The sequence below is a fragment of the Scleropages formosus genome, chromosome 4, assembly GCF_900964775.1.
Source record: "Scleropages formosus chromosome 4, fSclFor1.1, whole genome shotgun sequence".
In the NCBI taxonomy this organism is placed as follows: Eukaryota; Metazoa; Chordata; class Actinopteri; order Osteoglossiformes; family Osteoglossidae; genus Scleropages; species Scleropages formosus.
In genome coordinates this window covers 26,629,626-26,648,065 of record NC_041809.1, presented here as the reverse complement: position 1 = coordinate 26,648,065, position 18,440 = coordinate 26,629,626, and the positions used below count along the sequence as shown (strand labels likewise).

The 18,440-nt window shown below is 45.9% G+C and overlaps 1 protein-coding gene across 1 annotated transcript; it reads left to right on the top strand.

The window, feature by feature from the left end:
* Positions 1 to 8,572: 8,572 nt before the first annotated feature.
* Positions 8,573 to 17,731, top strand: LOC108921232 (alpha-2-antiplasmin-like). Its single transcript, XM_018730583.2, has 8 exons — positions 8,573 to 8,658; positions 10,419 to 10,490; positions 10,644 to 10,893; positions 11,332 to 11,475; positions 15,118 to 15,306; positions 16,038 to 16,180; positions 16,348 to 16,552; positions 16,769 to 17,731. The coding sequence occupies exons 2-8, from the start codon at positions 10,434 to 10,436 to the stop codon at positions 17,110 to 17,112; spliced, it is 1,332 nt and encodes a 443-aa protein (XP_018586099.1). The 5' UTR covers positions 8,573 to 8,658; positions 10,419 to 10,433; the 3' UTR covers positions 17,113 to 17,731.
* The last annotated feature ends 709 nt before the right edge of the window (positions 17,732 to 18,440 follow it).

The window sequence follows — 18,440 nt, the reverse complement described above, 5'->3', positions numbered from 1 at the left end:
ATTTATTTCTGCTGAAATACAGAGACTTATAAAAGAAGGACTGTAGTGTAGCGCGGGTGCCTCGAGCCCCACGGCTGTCGGTTCGGACGAGGGTTCGGCTCCGGTCCAGTCTGTGTGGAATTTTGTTGATTTTCTCGCGTGGCTTTTCTCCCAAAATGCGATGTCCTCTCTCTCTCTCTCTCTGTATGTGTGTGTGTGTGAGACAGAGAGAGAGAGAGAGAGAGAGAGAGAGTGAAACTGCCCTAGTGGACTCGCATCCCATCCAGGCTGTACCCTGCTTCATGTCCTGGCCTTACAGATTAGGCTCCAGACCACTGCGACCCTGCATTGCACAGAAGTGTTTATTGATAATGGATAGGCTGATGGACATTTTAATTGTAATACTCTACTACTGTATTAATGCGGGGGTGCGGTGGCGCAGTGGGTTGGACCTGGTCCTGGTCCTGCTCTCCGGTGGGTCTGGGGTTCGAGTCCCGCTTGGGGTGCCTTGTGGCGGACTGGCGTCCCATCCTGGGTGTGTCCCCTCCCCCTCCGGCCTTACGCCCTGTGTTACCGGGTAGGCTCCGGTTCCCCGCGACCTCGTATGGGACAAGTGGTTCCGAAAATGTGTGTGTGTATTAATGTGGTGCAAAACCGTAATTCCCAAATACAGCCTTATCCTAAGATTTACTATCATGGACACAAATGGCAGATTTATGTCGCTGGCATTACTTTCGCCATGACAACCGGTCCCCCTGCTCTGTGAACTTTTGCAGTCTCCTAGCTACAAAATCTTATGAAACTCACATGGATGGAGAGCACGTCCTGTGAAAGCACATGCCTTTCTGTACAGGTTTCAGGGGCTGTTGAGCAGGGTAAATGCCAAACCCACCCAATCGCCCTTGGTGATGAGTTGGCATCTTTAATTTGAATGCCCACAACTGGTAACCACTAAAGGTCTGGACATGACCCAGTCTTGGAGGTTTTCCAAATTCCTGCCTTGTTCCTTGGTTTCTTCTTCCAAAACGCATGAAATTCATGCCTTTGCATGAGATCAGCAAGTGAAAACCAACTTTGTGCTTACTCAAGGATTTCACTTTATGACATTCTGCTTAGCCTCACTGCTCTATAATTAAACATTGTAGATTGTAATTTTAACATTGTAACACGGATTCCCTTTTTCTTTTTACGCCGGAGGTCATGTAAACTGCCAATTGCCAAGAGACAAAGGGAGCCCTAGGATTTCTTATAAAAGCTTTAATCTTTTTATAGGCCGCACCCCGAAGGTCCACCTCTCCCCAACCCGTGTGCAGAGTCCAACACAATAAAGTCACATTCACCATAATGGGGACAAACTCTAAACATGTGCGTGCATATAGGAGTGTGTATACGAGTGTGTGTGTCTGGGTCTCTGCATGAGCACATAGAAGTGTATGCTTCAGTTCATGGCCAGCAGTGTGAGGTGTGCGGGTCCTGCACGGTGCCATGTGAACTGCTATCTGCTTTGCACAGAGTGAATCAGATGAGCACGGGGGGTATGGTGGAGGATGGGCTGGACAGCCAAGGCTGTCACAGAACTGGCAACAGCTCCAAGCACTGAGATAAAAAAGAGAAAATAAGATGGATTAATAAAAAGAGAGCTGGCAGGATGTCTTCTGACACCGAATACCATCTGAGACAAACACTGCCTTTTCTGTGAGGAGAAAGATGATCTGGGGCAGCGAGTCGTGCTGCTTCACCTGCTGCGCTGCGTTTGTACTTCCACACAATGCTCTCACACACACACACACACATTTTCAGAACTGCTTGTCCCTTACGGGGTCACGGGGAACCGGAGCCTACCCGGCAACACAGGGCGTAAGGCCGGAGGGGGAAGGGGACACACCCAGGACGGGACGCCAGTCCGCCGCAAGGCACCCCAAGAACCCCAGACCCACTGGAGAGCAGGACTGCGGTCCAACCCACTGCGCCACCGCACCCACAATGCTCTCACTCACAGGAAATCCATATGGGCCACAAAGGCCTGCATTTTAACGCTCTGACTCTACATAGAGTGTCAAACACCTTCCAGCTCTCAAACGCATTAAACTTTGAAGCCGGTTGACCGGGATGGGGGCATCAACCCTACAGCTCACTGCGCTGTTAAGTTTGTGCCTCTGGCGCAGGATAAATCTTAGGAAGAGCTCTGTGTTTCCACCACATGAAATCAACTCTTGGAACAGGGGTGTTTATGTACATGTCTGTGTAGAGACACGCTCTTTTTTAGAGACCTGTAATTGCCCCAACAGCAGACTGACTCCTGAACTCAGTTATCCTTCTGTCAGTGCTGCTGGGATCTGCTGCTGTAGCTGGAGCAGAAACAGGAGCCACCTGGAGACAGGGCTTTGGAGCAGAACCAACAGGCGAACAAAGGCACCAGTGTTGAGCGGGGGCCGGGAGCTGACCTTACGACCTGTGGGTTTCAGGTGAAAATGCAGAGGCAGCCTGAGCTAGGCGCTCCCCCTCGGTTCCCTTAGAGCCCATTCAACTCTAGAGGTGTATCAGTGACCCAGTGCAAAGACAAACCGTTTCAGGGCACAACAGATGGAATGCCAACCAGCGAAGGTCTTAGTAAAGGGCAAATATAAACCAGGATCCTTTTGGAGCAACTTGTGATGCTCAGAGTGTCACCTTGTGGACAGTGTTACCATTACATCCTTGCTCTGGAAGCCCTGCAGATGCTGGACAAAATAAGGCAAACAACTACCAATATATTAGTATCAGGGACCTGATATGGCTGTTATACAACCGCGCAAAGAAATTATTGGACCTAATGACTCATACGAGATGGTTGCGCATATGAAAACCAGTAGGCTTCCGCGGCTGGTGTCAACTGCCTGGAGATTTAACTCTTCTGGATTCAACCGCATCGTCTACTTTAAGCGAAACGTTGGAAGCAGTGTCCTACACGACGCGGTCGAATCCAGAAGAGTTAAATCCCCAGTCGGTTGCCCGTATCAATGTGGGCCCCCCACAACGCTGAGTAGCTGGCAACAGGCATTGTGGGTTGAAGACATCCTTTGACTTTTTCCAAACATAAACCCGTCCAGAAGTAGGAAACAGGGCGAAAGATCACTTGTTACACCATATTACTTTTTTCATTGTTTAGTTCTGTGCTCCTTAAACCAGGTTATATGTCTTTGTGTGTTTGCCTTGCATGCAAGCAGTTTCCAAATGGCAGCCCTGCCGTAAATTCCAGCTGTGTGAAGGTCAATGACGTACAGTTTTTGTAGAGATGAAGATCGCAGTGATCTTGACTGAGTTCTCTTGTAAATTTTGAGGCTGTTCTTTTGTCACAATTAGCAACCATCTTATACGTCTTCCTGTCTCTAAGTGTCTGACTATCCCTGTCGGTATGCTTCAGCCTGTGACCATTGTTACTCTGCAGATGCAGTTGGCCCATGTTTTAGATATGCTACCATTATTTTCAGGGCTAATCCTCTTTGACACGTTAAATAATTTCGCAGGTTTTGTGACCGATGCACCTGCACTTCAAGCACTGAATATTTTGCCTCTTTGGGACTCTGTTTAAGGGGGTGTGGTGGTTCAACAGCTTTGGCCGGGTCCTGCTTTCTAGTGGGTCTGGGGTTCGAGTCCCACTTGGGGTGCCTTGTGATGGACTGGTGTCCCGTCCTGGGTGCGTCCCCTCCTCCTCCAGCCCTACACCCTGTGTTGCTGGGTTAGGCTCCGGTTTGCCGCGACCCCTCTTGGGACAAGCGGTTTCAGACAATGTGTTTGAGGAACTCTATTGGTTGCCTCATTTTGCTCTGAAAACTAACATATTCTCAGACCTGTTTTATATCCAACACATGCTGCTAACTGGTAATCAACCTAATTTGAATCTCCTTTGCAGCTGTATTTTCAATTGTGATGTAGGTCCTTCAAAGTTCAGCTCCATTTTTCATGGGGTATTTCTATTATTTTGTCCACCCCTTTACACATTATGAGTGCTACATGTCCTTTTCCGTACTAGGGAAAATGCCTAAAAAAATCTACATTTCTAGTAGGTGAGTTAGTCAACCAACTTGTCCAAAAGCCTGGAAGATGCAGATTCACACCCCACCAGGGTGACCTCTGTTAAACCAGATGATTGAGATGTTCAGAACTGTTTCAGTAAAATTCTCATCGTTACTCATAATAAAAGTGTAACTCGTTATCTGCAAAAATGTACTGCAGATTTACATAATAAAATTAAGATAAATTTTTCAGGTTCGAAAAGATAATTTTTTTAAGCCCCAAAAGAGGCTTAATTTATAACAAATACTCTGAAATTCACTATGGCAAGTCCAGCTGCTCTAATGACTTTATATGAGTGCTCAAATAGGGTTCCTATGAAATCAGAGCCTATTCCCTGTATAAACGTGTGCAAATTTATGCAAATTACCTCTGTCAGTCTATCTGAATTGTTCTGGGATTTAAGAAATGGACTGCTCCGTGATTTTACGGTTTGTTTAGCTGATAAATTGGGTATGATCCCTAATAGCCTTAAGTTTTCATAATACAACAAGACGTAGATCACTGACACCACTTTTAGGAAAAGATAAAAATTGCTTCTCAGTGAATAGGCTATGAGTGACAGCTTTGTCCTCTTAAGGGATATGTATTAGGTGGGCAGTGGATACATTTTTTAAGATTAACGAGTCGGGAGATGCCATGGAGGTGTGAGCTAGGGTCTGAAGTGATGGAACATGAGTAGATTTTGACAGCCTTGAAGAAGGACCCTTTTCCGCTGCATCTTGGCAGCATTTGGCCAGAAGGAGGAGCAGTCACTGAAGCACTTGTGATTGTGCACAAACTTTGTCATTGTGGTGGGTCACAAACCCTAAGATCTAAGGGGGTCATGATGCACGGTTTGTAATCTGCACGTCCAAAGAGGCTCACTGGTCGTAGTAGTTCCGTGTCAGCGGAGTTTCATCTTTCTTGCAGAGATTTATATCGTCATACATGTTACTGAAGTACTGACTAAAAAGTTTGCTCGGTTCACTTCACCTCTAGACTTATTTTCCAGAAATTTCCAGCAGTTTTACAAAAGAAAATACCTGGAATGTCGAAAGCTCGGAGCGTTTTTCTGATGCTTTTCTCCAAAGCAACCTACAATTATTTACCCATTTACACAGCTAGGCAGTTTTACTGGAACAATTTTTGAGTTAAGTAGCTTGCTCAAGAGTACTGCAGCTGGAGGTGGGAATTGCACTTGGGACCTTTGAGTCCAAAGGTAGCAACTCTAACTACTACACTACCAGCTGTCAAGACATGTGTATATCATCTGAGGTCATCTGAGAAACTTAAAGGAGCAGAAAAAATCCTTTGATAAAGATTAACATGATTATTACTGTATATTAATAATTAATTGATTTTCAAATGGTGGGGGTGCGGTGGCGCAGTGGGTTGGACCGCAGTCCTGCTCTCCGGTGGGTCTGGGGTTCAAGTCCCGCTTCGGGTGCCTTGCGGCGGACTGGCGTCCCGTCCTGGGTGTGTCCCCTTCCCCCTCTGGCCTTACACCCTGTGTTGCCGGGTAGGCTCCGGTTCCCCGTGACCCCGTAAGGGACAAGCGGTTCTGAAAATGTGTGTGTGTGTGTGTGTGTGTGATTTTCAAATATAAATGATGCAAATTAACTAGTAGTTTAGCAGTAGTACATTAATTTGCATAACAGCCTCTATGTTATTAATGTCAATTTACTTAACTGAGTTAAGTTCTGCGGTGTGTTACATCTCACACTTTTACTACACTGAGTGGGCTCTGAGAACAAGGAATGTTTTGTTTGTGTATTTGTGGGGGTGTATGGTGTAGGTTGATATTATACTACTATTCAGTGGAAGTTGCTTTGGAGGACAGCGTCTGCTAAACGAATAAACGTAAGCGTTAAGCGTAACCTCGGTGCAGCAAGTGGTAGGTAACAAACTAGGTTTGCTTGAGTCACATGTCTGCAGCTTTGTCTCTTTCTCTTAACCTAATGAATAAATTGCACTTTTGCTGAGATGTACGTCACTTTGGACAAAAGCATCTGCTAAATGAATGAATGTAAATGTAAATGTACAGTTACTTAAGAAAGGAGTACGGACGCCGCAGTGCGGCCTGACACGTCCAGTACCGGCTCACCACACAAGGGGGCGACAAAGAGCAAAGAGCAGGTGGTCCTGGGTAAAGTGGCAGGAGACTCAGTGTGGCTCTCCCCAGCCTGTCTGGTTGCGCTAGCTTTCTAGGAATGCCAGGCACATCATGGGCAGCGCAATGACAATAAACAATTCATAACATGGCTGCATTACGAATGATTATTATTTAGGGATGACATCACATGTGCTTTGCTCTTGCGCTCTCTTTGGAGCCAAAGGTCGCAGGTTCAAATCTCACCTCTGGCTGTAATGCCCTTGACCAAGGTACTTACCCTAAATTGCTCCAGTAAAATTACCCAGCTGTATAAATGGGTAGATCATTTCAATTAGCTCAACATTTTAAGTCGCTTTCAAGAAAAGCATCAGCTAAATGAATGAATGTTAATGTTAATATGCTGTGGATGTCGGCCAGATTCTCCAGTACTGCGGGATCACAAGTCCAAGTGTATTCCTGAGGAACAGCATCTGAGCATGAAGACGGCCCCCAGGGTGTGTGTCTGTCTCTGTTGAAACCCTTCCCAGGCCCATTTAGTGCATTCCCTGAAAAGACCTTCCTGGCTGCCCGCCAACAAGGGAGCCTGACTGCACTTCTGGGACATTTCGGGAAGATAGGGCAAGTAAGACATCCACCTGGACGTGTGCAGCGAAACAAACTGTAGCTAGAGTGAAAAAAAAAACAACAACAAACTTTGGTATTTTTCCACTGCAGCGATAGCCTCACGGGGACATTTTTACGTGGGTGGAAGTGGTAGCCTCTTCATCCAAAGTCGATTTTGCTGAAAGTGGTGAACGCTGCCTGAGTCTCTTTATTGCTCCATTACGCTGACCTTCCATGCCATGTAATTCTGCTTCGGACCTTATGGTCCCTGCAGGAGAGCTGTTCTGGCCCCTCCTCCGTGCACACTAGCATTGTAATAGGGCACAAACAGTCCTTGTTTTGGAATCTGTGTGAATCTGGGGACTGACAATAAGCAAAAGCATTTACTCCAGCCAGCTGATCCTTCTTTCAGCGTTCAGTCCCAGAGACAAAACTGCATATGAAATGAGGAGAGGCTGAAGGTTGAAAGCTGTGGTTTGCTCAGAAGCAGTAAACAAAACTCTGAGCAGAACAAACTTTATCTAACCCTGATTGGCAGGGTCAAGGACTGTCCTTCTAGCACTGGAGGTGCAAGTTCAGGTAAATATGGACAAGGGTTACTCAACATAGAGCGTCTCTGTGAGCCCCCCATCCCTTTACAGAGACCCCGTTTCTGCATCGTCCTGTGCCGAATAAGTTGGGTGCGACGAAGACAGCTGTGCACTATATCGGTCTGGCATGTCTACGAGACCTTCCGATCTTTATCCAGCTCATGTCGCGATGCACGTTCGATGGGTGTTTTAGAGGTCTGTGCTGTGATTGGAAATATTCTCATTCTTGCATTCTGTGTGTTAGTGACAGTGTGTGTTTTGGTGGTTGCTCTCCCTCTCTCTCTCTCTCTCTCTCTCTCTCTCTCTCTCTCTCTCTCTCTCTCTCACTCACTCACTCACCCTCTCCGTTCCCCCTCCGTCCGTTCTACATTGTCACAAAATGAGTAGACTTTTCATTCTGTTCCTCTAAAGGGTTAGCCAAGCCCAGCTCTGTCTACGGTACCCACGCTAACCTGTTAGGTCATGTTGATCATGAAGAACAATGGTGTGCACAACAGTGTGGTACCTCACCCCCAGGCTTTCTGACACCCGCTATTCCTCATCCTCGGACTCTCCCCCAAGCGCTGCCACCCGGCATGTCTTTTTCCGATGCATTCTGTCCCACAAGTTGGCTTGCCATCAAGGTTATGCGTGGGTTGGTGAGGTTTGGAACGCCCCTGTCCACCCACGCATTGCCAGCTACCCCCACAGCAAGGTGATGGAGATAAACAGTTCTGGTTTCTGCCTGACAAACATGAGCTGTATATATCTGCTTGAGCTCCTCATCAAATTTGACTTTGCTTTGGATGTTCTGTGTAGGAGCCTGGACAACAAAAATGACTTAGCGAAAATCAAAAAGGAAGAATACAGTTTTCGGCACAAGTTGGAATCTTTGTTCTTACCAGGATTTAGCAGCATTTGGTTTGAAAACCAGCACGAATGATGAAAACTAGCACGTAAAAACCAGCATGAATGAAGCAGTCCTTAAATTGGCGCAATGAAAGCGGTAAATCGAAGGCGATGCAAGGTATTGGCCACGCAGCTCCCCAGATACAACAAAACCAAACAATGTGCTTTATTCACAGGCAGGAAAGATGTGCTGTGGTGCCGCTTCATGAATAATCCACAGTTGCTCCATTATTGGTCTATTTTAACCCACACTGAAGATCCTTTCTTGGTCCAGCATCTGACCTATGGATCCCATGTCCCAATATTGACATTTAAGCAGGTAGTGAGGCACAGATCAATGGCAGTTGCACATTAACCACCATCTGAAAACCTGCCCCTATGCGCGTCCGCATTTCTCACCAGCACAGTTTTGCGTTGGATGTCAGGGTCTTCCCATAACGTCTTGGCAAGGTATGTGCGACCTTTTCAGCTTTTTTTTGCCCTCCTTTATGGTATTTCACTTCATCTGTTTGCTTGGAAAACCAAGTCAAAAGAAAACTAGAGCAGCGTGTATGGTGATCTGTTGCTGAGGCTGTTTAGATTAGGTACTCATCTTAAGGGTACGCTCGCAGGGTCAGCGCGGCTTTAGCCTGTACACCTATGACCTAACTTTTCCACCACTTCTCCCAGTGCAAAACCCTGGGGTAAGTTTTTTTTTTTTTTTTTCCAGAATGCTGGCGATAGGGAGCCCATGTTGTACGGTGCATACAGAAATGATCTTGTAACAAGGTCTATGTGACTTGGAGCGAGAACTAATTTACACTACGCAACTTTGCAGAAGTGAGAAGTACAGAAAGGAACTGGTTTGCTGGTGGTGTATGAAACGAGTTCATGTGAATCTGAGCCAGCAAAGCACATCCACATATTTACAAACCAGATCAACTATGAAAGCATGTGTTTTATTTTTCACTGAGGATTTTTCTGTGTCCTGCGTGAATTTGGGAAACATTGTGGAAGGTGTATTTTCCTTAGAGTCGCATTAGATATCAATGATCAAAGTCTGTGACCAGCAATGCTTAGGCTGTGATCTGGGAGCTAAGCAAAGCTGGATTTCTGGTGAGAGTAAAAAGTCCCATTAAAACCCACGTCTCTCCAGCCTTCAGGGACAGGAATTGGAATGCAGGCCTGCAAAGAGCAAAGCCACCTGTAGGCCTCAAACTGCACATGTACTATTGCAGTGCCAGAAGATCTTATGCCATGTTGTAGAACATCTTCAATTTGAGCATTTTTACTGGCTTGCGACAAAGCTGATCAGAAGATCTTTTACTTGCCATTTTTAACCCTTCCAGCATGGTTAAGCTATGTTTTTGCATTAAATATATAGGAGAAACTGCAGAAGAAACATGCATGGGTTGATGCATGGAATGTGTCAAAGCAGCAAAGTACATACTGTATTTGTGTGTTAAGTGTATGACAGCGTACCGTAGTGGATCGTAGGCTTTCGGTCCGAGGTTAGTGGGTTCACATACATACTGAAGAGCACTGCTGTAGCAACCATAAATAAGAAAGTAAGTCCAGCTTTACAAGCAGAGCAGTAAATATAGAAATGTTTAGAAATGGGAAGAGAAAACAAGAAATAGTGAAGTATAATTATATTAACAGGAATGTATTTATTTGTAAAATCTGACCTAGGGATAAAATGTCTTTTCACGCTGCTAGTAAAGTCTTTCTCTTGCAATGGGTGTGCTGAAGTAAATGCTTCTGACATTAAAAAGTGGAAAGAACTTAAACATGTAAAGCAGACTGATGATTTTTTCCTTTTTGTTTTCAAAAAAGCACTTTGGTGGAAGCAAATGGCTAGAGGTGGTAAAAAAAGAGAGATTAATTCTCCGAAACCAGTCAGCCCATTTACTTGTAATGCTCAATCGGACGCTCTGTCCTTGTCCTATGGCTCATACTGGCCTATTCTGGATGGGTAGAAATCCATTCTCTGGAGTGGTGTAAGGAAGGTGCCACCTTCGATGAAATGTGGCTCTTACTGGGAACTGTCACAGGGAGAAAGAAGTGTGATCACTCTCAGCTCCAACCCAACACCCTCTGTGACTCTCTTTCATCTAGATTGTAGGTCCTTACCCAGTTTGATGATGAAGATGGAACCATTTTAATTTAATGGAAATCTGTGCAATCGCTCCTATGGGTCTTCACTATTTTGCTTTGTGTTCCGGTTTCAGGCTGATTGCGAGGACATGGACATCTCCCTGTTGGCACTCCTGCTGCTCTGCCTTACTGGGCAAGCCCTGACTGTAAGCAGCATTCCACAAATCACTGTGGTTCTGAATAAAATTCTTTACCAGTAATCATATATGTACATGAAGGTTAAACGAATATTCTGAATTAATTCTCTCCAAAATGTTGTGGAGAGGCAGCTTACCTTTCTCCTCCTCTCCCTCACCCAGGTTCTGGAGACCACAGAGCCTCTGGCAACATTGTCTTCAGTCCCTGATAACACCAGTAATGTCCAGGAGGCAGAGCAGGAGGGTGACTGCGAAACCCGGCAGTTCAGCCAGGAGGCCAAGCGGGCCGTTGGGGTAGCTATCATGAAGCTGGGCCTGCAACTCCTGGAGAACTTGAAGACCAGTCCAGAACAGCCCAATGTCATCACATCCCCGCTCAGCATCTCCCTGGCCTTGTCCCAGCTGGCTCTGGGTAAGCAAGGGTGGTGGGAAACAAGGGGATTAAAAACCCTTTTAATGTGTATTTTTATGACCAACAATATGGTTGGAATGGGGGTCTTCAGTCCTGCAGCCTTCGGTGTTACCTTTCAGTTAGCATCCGGTGCAGGAAAACTCAACTTCTGCCAAAAACTTGCATGTCCCTTGCACAGTAGGCGTGGCAATGAGGAATCACACACACACATGTTGTCTGAACTACTTGTCCCATTTGAGGTCGCAGGGAGCCGGAGCCTAACCCGGCAACACAGGGCGTAAGGCTGGAGGGGGAGGGGACATAACCAGGACGGGACGCCAGTCCATTGCAAGGCACCCCAAGTGGGACTCGAACCCCAGACCCACCAGAGAGCAGGACCCGGTCCAACCCGCCATGAGGAATCTTCTTTGTTAATTCCACTCTCTGTCCACCTCGTAGGTGCCAAGAATGAGACAGAGACGTTACTCCTAGCTGCGCTTCATGCCCAGGACCTGCCCTGTTACCACTGGATCCTGCGCAAAACTGTCCAGCATTTGGGTGTGCAAGCCTTGAAGGTGGCCTCACGAATGTACCTGAAGCCGGGTGAGCAGCTCTGGGGCACGACTAAGCATACCGGTAACGGTCATGGCAAGGGTTCTTCAGAGTCAGCTGGTGTTGGGGAGAATAGGAAAAAAAAAACAGTGAAGGAGGTCCTCTACTTGCAAACGTGTTTGAGATAAGTTGGTTTGTTACTTGAAAAGTTTGTAAGTTGGATGTGACATAGAGCGGAGGAAGGACTTGTCATCAGGTCTACATGCAGCTGCCAGTATAATATTTACTGCCAAAAATGGTGTCATCGGACTAAGTGACAGTACTCCAAAACTGACATGTGTCTATCCTCATCTGTGTGTGTTGGAGAGGCGCACTTTTGTTTACTCTGAGTTGGACCTCACTTGGGAGAAAAGCATCTGCTAAACGAATAAATGTATTGTGAATGTCGGCAACTGGGATAGCTCCTCTGGGGGACGGAAACAACAGATTTTCAGCTGGGAACAAAGCAGCGCTGCAGACTGTTCCTCTCTCCCAGTCGGGGTGGTTCGTGCGCACACGTGGGCGTTTTGAGTCCCCTGGCAGGAGTATTTATGACACGGTGCCAATAAGAAAGTCCAACAAAGAACTGCGACCAGAGCTGGACCAGAGTGTCTGTGCTCATCTGCGGTTCCAGGATGGCATTTTCACCTCATACAACACATGAAATTCACACTTACGTATACATATTTACGCATAAATACCCAGTAAAAGCACAATGATAAGAAATGAAAGCAAAATTATAGGCAATTAAAAATAAACGTAAGCGCGTAGTTATTTGCTTTGAAGTGCAGACAATTACCGTAAATCAGCTTGGAACCAGAGGTTCTACGTAGAGGTGAGAGAGGCAGTGCTTTGCTGATGGCTCGAAACTGGTAGATGGAGAAGCCAAAAGATCATCTACAGTTTGTTCACTAGCTGTCTGCTTCTGTACGCTTTTGAAAAACACAAGTCAACACTTACTTTTCACCGTTTCTGTCAGCAGACCGGGTGAATTTGCGGTGCGTGATTAAACTGATACGCTACCTCGCTTTATGGAAAAAAAAAGGAAGACATTTATTCATTTAGCTGATGCTTTCTCCAAAGCAGCTTATAGTGTTTACACACACACACACTTTCAGAACCGCTTGTCCCATACGGGGTCACGGGGAACCAGAGCCCAACCCGGCAACACAGGGCGTAAGGCCAGAGGGGGAGGGGACACACCCAGGACGGGACGCCAGTCCCTCGCAAGGCACCCCAAGCGGGACTCGAACCCCAGACCCACCGGAGAGCAGGACTGTGGTTCAACCCACTGCGCCACCGCACCCCTCTTATAGTGTTTAGGTTATAATTATTCATCCATTTATAGAGAGGAAATATTAATTGGATCACACTATAAACTCATGTTACCAACAGTGATTTGACTGAAGCAATTGAGAGTAAGTACATTGCTCAAGGGCACTACAGCCAGAGATGAGACTTAAACCCATAACCTTTGGAAGCAAAGGCAATAGCGCTAACCAGTATGCTACCAGCTGTCCTCCAGTGTTTTCAAGAAATACTAAGCATTTCTCAAAAAATACTAAGGATTTCTCAAAAAAGATTAACAGCTAAAAGTTTATTACTCAAAAGTTTGTAGGTCGGAGACCCAGTGTACTCAAGTAAATTTACTGTTCAAAAGATCATTTTTGAAGTATTGCAAAAGCATCAAGGCAAAGGAACTACTCGTTTAGCTGGCACTTTCTCCAAAATGACTTACAGCATTAAGTTACATAGCCACTTAGAGAGCTGAGTAATTTTAGTGGAGCAATTTTAGGGCAAGTACCTTGCTCAAGGGTACTACAGTTGGAGAAAGGATCTGAAACTATGACCTTTGCTCCCAAAGGTAGCCGCACCAAATGCTACGCTACAAGCTCTACTGGGTACTCCTCTGCAGTGCCTCATTGCTTAGTGATTCCAGGATAGGTTCGGAACCACCACAGCCCTGACAAAATAAGGGCTTTATGAAATGTACGTACACATACATTGTCTGAACCGCTTGACCCATACAGGGTCACAGAGCATAACCCAGCAACACAGGGGATAAGGCCAGAGGGGGAGGGGAGACACCCGGGACACGACACTAGCCCATCGCAAGGCACCCCCAGCAGGACTCGAACCCCAGACCCAAACGAGAGCAGGACCCAGTCCAACCCACTACACCACTGCACCACGATGCCCCCCCCCCCTTTAATGAAATGTAGTCAGTGATTATTAGTGATAATATAATTTATTAATAAAATTGTTATTTTTTTTAAACTGGAATACAGTAATTTTGATGATTGTTTACAAAGATTTAACTTACTGTTAATTTTTTTCCCATTATGAATGCAAAAAAGAGCTTGTTCATACACTTTAAGTAATTGCAATGCCTCATCACGCTCACACACACTCTGCGACCGCTTGTCCTAAGCGGGCACGTGGCGAACCAGAGCCCAACCAAAGCCCAACCCAGCAACACAAGGCGTAAGGCTAGAGGGGGAGGGGACACACCCAGGACAGGGCAGGACACCAGTCCATCTCAAGGCACCCAAGCAGGACTTGAACCCCAGCCCCACAGAGAGGGACCTGGCCAAACCCGCTCTGTCGCTGCACCACTGCGCCCCCCAGGCAATACCTCATGGAACAATAATGAAGCCTGTTCATGTCATACACATTCACTTTTCACAATACAGAAAAAAACATATTAAGCATATTTAAACTCTCATTTTTCTTCCTGTGTTCACTTCCTTGGAAGGGAATGCACTAGGTTTTCATTATAAGCAAGTTGAAGCTCAACTCTTAACTCTGATTGCTAAACATTCAACTCTGACTGCTTTCACTGCAAGTGAACTTAGCCAGATAAATCAACAAAAGATGTCATCTGACAGTGAAGTGACATTTTTAATGGTTTAATGTCACACATAATTGTTAAAAGTGGCTGTGACTGCCAGCCAACAATAGCTATTGAAATCGACAGGTAATGTCATGGTTCAGAGTAATACTGACTTAAGTTTTAAAGAGAGAAAGTTAAAATATCAAATGTAAAGACGGGTGAAAGAATGCCCAATTTCTCAGGGTATGGTCTCTGCCAGTATGCTGCTGTGACGCTGTACTCTTCATAAATACAGTTAAAAACTGGGGTGCAGAAATATAAATTACACTTTTTCTTCTTAGATGTACTCAAGCAAAAGTACACACACACATTGACTAAAACCTCTTATCTCGAGCGGGGTCATGGTGAACCGGAGCCTAACCTGGCAACACAGGGCGTAAGGCTGGAAGGGGAGGGGACACACCCAGGACGGGACGCCAGTCCATCACAAGGCACCCCAAGCGGGACTCAAACCTCAGACCCGCCAGAGAGCAGGCACAGGCCAAGCCCGCTGCACCACCGTGCCACACCCCTCAAGTGAAAGTAGAAATTATTAATATGAGAAACAACTGAGAAAAGTACGAGTTCTCCAAAAATTCACTTAAACAGGAGGAACAAAGGAAACGTAACTGCTTCGGGAAATCTCAGTGATATGTGTAAAGAGCCAGGCTAACTAAATTCAAAATGGACCAGAAACAGCGTTTGTCCTTGAATGCGGCCTTACGTCTGCTCAAGACATTGGACCAGTCTGTTGTGCTAAATGTCCCGTGCTCCATTTGCAGGCTTCGAACTGAAGCAGGCCTTCGTGGAAGAGTCCCGCCGCATTTACTCCTCCGAGCCAGCGCCTTTGGTTGGACTGGAGGAAATCAACCAGTGGGTGGAAAATGCCACCCATGGCCAGATTACTAAATTCCTGTCCAGTCTACCGCTTGACGTGGTGCTTATGCTGGTTAACGCCGTCCATTTCAAAGGTGAATCTTGTTCCAGTAAAACTTGTTGTCTTCAAGCCTCACTTGGCCATTTTCCCTTTTCCTGTTTTAGCTGGGAGGTTGGAAATGCTCTGAATGGGCAGTACAGGCCACTAACTCAGTCTGCAACGCCCAGCATTGTTGTATTGTACATCCAGAGACATTGTTCCTCATATTTTGTGCACAATAACAGTCATCTGGCATGCAGTTTTTAGCACTTGCAATGTGTGTGTGTGTGTGTGTGTGTGTGGTATCAATTTTAGTAACCTGAAAAGTGTGTTGGACAGTGATCCCGTGTGCTACACACTGCAGGGTAAAGGTGTGGAGACTCCCTCAGTATATGCCACTCCTTTCTGAATCTCCAGGAGATTCCGATAAATGAACAATCAGTCACGTTACCTTAATAGTTCTCCTTTATTTCAGTGACAGCGTTACATTTTACTTAGTGCCTGAGGGTCCATCCAAATTATTTACCAAGGATTTAGAGGGATCGCTGGTGCTCACGAAAGAGGGCGGCAATCCTCAGAAATGTTTTGGCAAGGAGGGACTTCTGGAAAGGTGGCTCTAAACATTTACCCTGCAGTGAAAGTTAGCAGCGGACAAGTGTGCCAAATGTTAAAGCCAACAGTGCTGCATGTGCATGTTTGACAGATGGGATGGATGAATCGGGAGTGTGCGGTGCACAGTTCTGTCGAGCGCTTGCATCCTGATGACTTCTTACCCTTCTCACTCAGGAGAGTGGCAGGCTCGCTTTGATCCAAAATTCACCTCCAGGGACCTCTTCTACATTGACAGCAAGAACACAGTCCATGTAGATATGATGCAGGGACCTAAATACCCTCTGAGAGTGATGGTGGACAAAGAAATGGGTGTCCAGGTATTTTTCCCACCTGCTCTGCCCCTTTCTGTATTCCTTTTTGGGAACCTCACAGTACAGCTTCGCTTCTAATTCCACCACCCCCGCCCTCCCCAGCAGCTCTACCCCCATCTGTGTATCTTCTTCCTACTGAGCCATAACCTAATAATCACTGCCTTCTTCCACAGGTGGCCCGTTTTGCCTTCAAGGAAGAAATGAGTCTCTTAGTGGTGATGCCCATTGCGGATGAGGTCAATGTTTCCACCATAGTGCCTCGACTCGACCCGTCTGACCTCTACAATCACCTGCCCCGAGAAACCAACATGCAGGTCAAGTTGCCGAAGTTCAAGCTGGAGTACAGCCAGGAACTCAAGGACTCTCTCACTTGCATGGGTAAGGCTGCCATGTGATTATGACTAGAAGGCTCTGGGTTCAGATTGCTGATTTGCTTCTGGTCATACATGACTTACACTAGTATGAACAGTGTGCTCGCCATGGCAATAAAGCATTTTCAGTATCGCTTCCTTCCTGTCATATAATTCATCTGCCCACCCTGTCCACCCAACTTATGTGCACTTCTCCTTTGGCCCTCCCTCTCCCACCTATCAGGACTTGGCCAGTTGTTCTCAGCACCAGACTTGTCAGGCATCGCAGATGGCTTCCTGAAGGTGTCCAGTGTGCAGCACAAGTCCAGCATGGAGCTGCACGAAGAAGGAGCGGAGGCAGCAGCCAGCACCGTCGTGATCGTTTCCCGCTCCAACCCCACATTCACTGTCAATCAGCCATTCTTTTTCGCCATCATGGATGATGCCACCCGCGTGCCCCTCTTCCTCGGCGTGATCACCAACCCAAATCCTGGAGCCAGCCCTGCCACACAGAGTGACCATCCCAATAATATCACCTTCCCATCTGACAAGGAATCCAGTGAATTCTTGTTCGATCCACCCAAGTAGGAGGAGCCACACTGACTGTTAAGTGGTTCTAACAAGGCGCGATCAAGCTGAAGATGTCCTACCAACTGTTGGCCACCAGGGGGGGTAGCAGACAAACACATCTGGACTAGCAAATCTCAAACAAAAGTATAATCTCCAAAGTGGATTATAGTGGGAGATCTGTTATTTAGTTTCTCTGGTGACCACCCTGTTCAAATAATACAAGCACAATTAGAGCAAATGTTAATTATTTTTCTTTTAAATAAACCATTTTACCGTCTATATTCTCATTGGATTAAACCAAGACAGTGGCTACAGGACTAACATTTAAATTTGTTAAACTGCTTGAGAATGGAAAAAATCAGCTTAATTTAATGCTGAACTGAAGCAGTGATGCTGTGGAAACACGAGTACAAAAGTTACTCATCATCAAAATTGCACCAGTGAGACTTTGACTTCCACACCCAATTTACCAAAAATGTGAAAAAAAACACAGTCTTTTACACACAGACTACAATATAGACATGATACCTTACACACACACACACACATGCACACACACACACTTCTCTCCAGTAAAAGGCTGGTGGTTTTATGTTCTGAGTTTATTTTCCAGAAAAGTGTCATAAAGTGTCTCTGTGTTTTGTTTATTTTTGTCGCAAATAAAAACAAGTTCATTTCCTTTGCAATTTCAAAACCATAGCAATGCTTATTTAAATGTCATTTTCAAAAGACATGACATGGAAAGTGCAGTTTAACAGAGACTGTATGGACACATAGTCAGTAAAGAGCACAAAGAAATTACAATGCTGGCACACACTGTCCCTCCTAGATATACTGACATATGGCATCGGACCCATGATGATCAAGACGACCAAAGAGACAGCATGCCTCCTCCTGGTCACAATGACCGCTCATCCGTGAACACAACATTAGCACAGCCACTTTATCTTCAAGGGCCTTAAACTGTTTCCAGGAGTGTGTGGGGAGGATTTCGGATGATAACGATAATCACTAAGCCACAGTTGGTAAACACGCTATCAAATGGACTTACAGGTAGATCTAATGCAAGGTTTCTTGCCCATGAGTATACCTCCTAATTTTTGTAAATGAGAGGAAACAAGTAGTTTTGGCAGAACAACAGTGATTAAAATAACCCCCTTCTCAACCACAGTCACTCTTACGTATGCTGTGCAGTTTTAGTGGAACACACATTTTGTTAGTTGTCTTGGGAAGAGGTGAGATATAATGAATACAGATGACCACTGCTGTATGGCACCCAGCTATACGCTGTTTTTTAGATACGTCCATCCTTAATTGTCACCATGTCTCCCTGAAAGACACTATAA

What these genes read in the sequence shown, in the direction of transcription:
- LOC108921232 (XM_018730583.2), top strand. Translation starts at nt 10,434, where the DNA reads ATGGACATCTCCCTGTTGGCACTCCTGCTGCTCTGCCTTACTGGGCAA. An exon ending in TTACTGGGCAAGCCCTGACT is followed by an intron (nt 10,491 to 10,643) that starts GTAAGCAGCATT and finishes TCCCTCACCCAG; the next exon opens with GTTCTGGAGACCACAGAGCC. An exon ending in ACAAAGAAATGGGTGTCCAG is followed by an intron (nt 16,181 to 16,347) that starts GTATTTTTCCCA and finishes CTTCTTCCACAG; the next exon opens with GTGGCCCGTTTTGCCTTCAA.